This window comes from Anser cygnoides, chromosome 22, assembly GCF_040182565.1.
Source record: "Anser cygnoides isolate HZ-2024a breed goose chromosome 22, Taihu_goose_T2T_genome, whole genome shotgun sequence".
NCBI lineage: Eukaryota > Metazoa > Chordata > Aves > Anseriformes > Anatidae > Anser > Anser cygnoides.
The window spans coordinates 4,875,739-4,877,084 of record NC_089894.1 but is presented as its reverse complement, the minus strand read 5'-3'; the positions used below and the strand labels follow the sequence as shown (position 1 = coordinate 4,877,084).

The 1,346-nt window shown below is 42.3% G+C and overlaps 1 protein-coding gene across 1 annotated transcript; it reads left to right on the top strand.

Moving 5' to 3' along the window:
- Positions 1-1,346, top strand: LOC106045996 (olfactory receptor 5AP2-like). The gene has a single exon (XM_013196813.3). It carries the CDS (start codon positions 326-328, stop codon positions 1,259-1,261), a length of 936 nt encoding a protein of 311 aa, XP_013052267.3. The 5' UTR covers positions 1-325; the 3' UTR covers positions 1,262-1,346.

Here is a 1,346-nt window from a genome sequence, read left to right as displayed (position 1 = left end):
TGGGATTAATGTTAGCTGTGCAGATTACTCATTTACACATTAAACTAAGCATTTGGGGAGGAAGGGGTAGTGAGATCTGCAGTAGTAAGTGTGATTTGTTAACTTGTGCTCATTCAGAGTACACAGCAATAATACAAGGCTTTGAAATGCAGTAAATGACAATGAGATAATTTGAGTTCAGAACTTAAAAAATGTAAATAGGATGATTGGCAAAATTATATCTTTATCCTACATCAGCCTGACTCTAGCCAGTTTGATGTATTGATGGGCATTTGCCTTTTTTTTTTTTTTGCAGCATAACTCTGTTTTTTCCTACCAATGATAGATGGCAGAAGGGAATCACACCGTGGTGACTAAGTTTTTCTTATTGGGATTCACCGACAACCTGAAGTTACAGGTCCTTCTCTTCACAGTGTTTCTACTTATCTATCTGTTGACCCTAGTGGGAAATCTGGGGCTGATCGTGCTCATCCAAATCAACTCCAAGCTCCACACCCCCATGTACTTCTTCATCAGCAACCTTTCTTTCTTAGATGTCAGCTACTCCACCATCATTATACCCAGCACACTCATGACCCTTGTGTCTGAGACAAAAGTCATATCATACACAACATGCACAACTCAGCTCTTCCTGTTCTGCATTGCAGTGACAGGCGAGTGCTACCTCCTGGCAGTGATGGCATATGACCGATTTATAGCCATCTGCAACCCCTTGCTCTACCCTGTCATTATGTCTAGGAGGTTCTGCATCCTCCTTGTGTGTGGGTCCTACTTCATGAGTTGTGTGAATGCAACCATTCAGACTTTATTTATATTCCGCCTGTCCCTCTGCAATTCCATCATCGATCATTTCTTCTGTGATGTGCCCCCCATCCTGAAGCTCTCCTGCTCTGATACTTACATCACTGACCTGGTCCATTTCACCTGTGCTACTGTGCTTATCATCTCAACGATCCTCCTTATTCTCATCTCCTATATCTGCATTGGGGTTACAATCTACAAGTTGAAATCTGCCAAAGGCAGATGCAAAGCCTTCTCCACATGTGCTTCCCATCTGACTGTTGTTGCCATCTTCTATGGGACAGGCTCCTTCATGTACTTACGACCCAGTTCAAAATACTCTATGGAGTATGACAAGATCATCTCTATGTTTTATACACTGGCAATACCCATGCTGAACCCTATAATTTACAGCTTGAGGAACAAGGAGGTCAAAGAAGCCCTTCGAAGGACAATAACAAGTCTGTATTGCTCTCTGTGAGTACTACAGAGATTCAGGAGTCCAGGCGGGAGTGAGAGAACCTGAGAACTGTCAAAACAGAATAATAAAATATGAAATAGTTTGG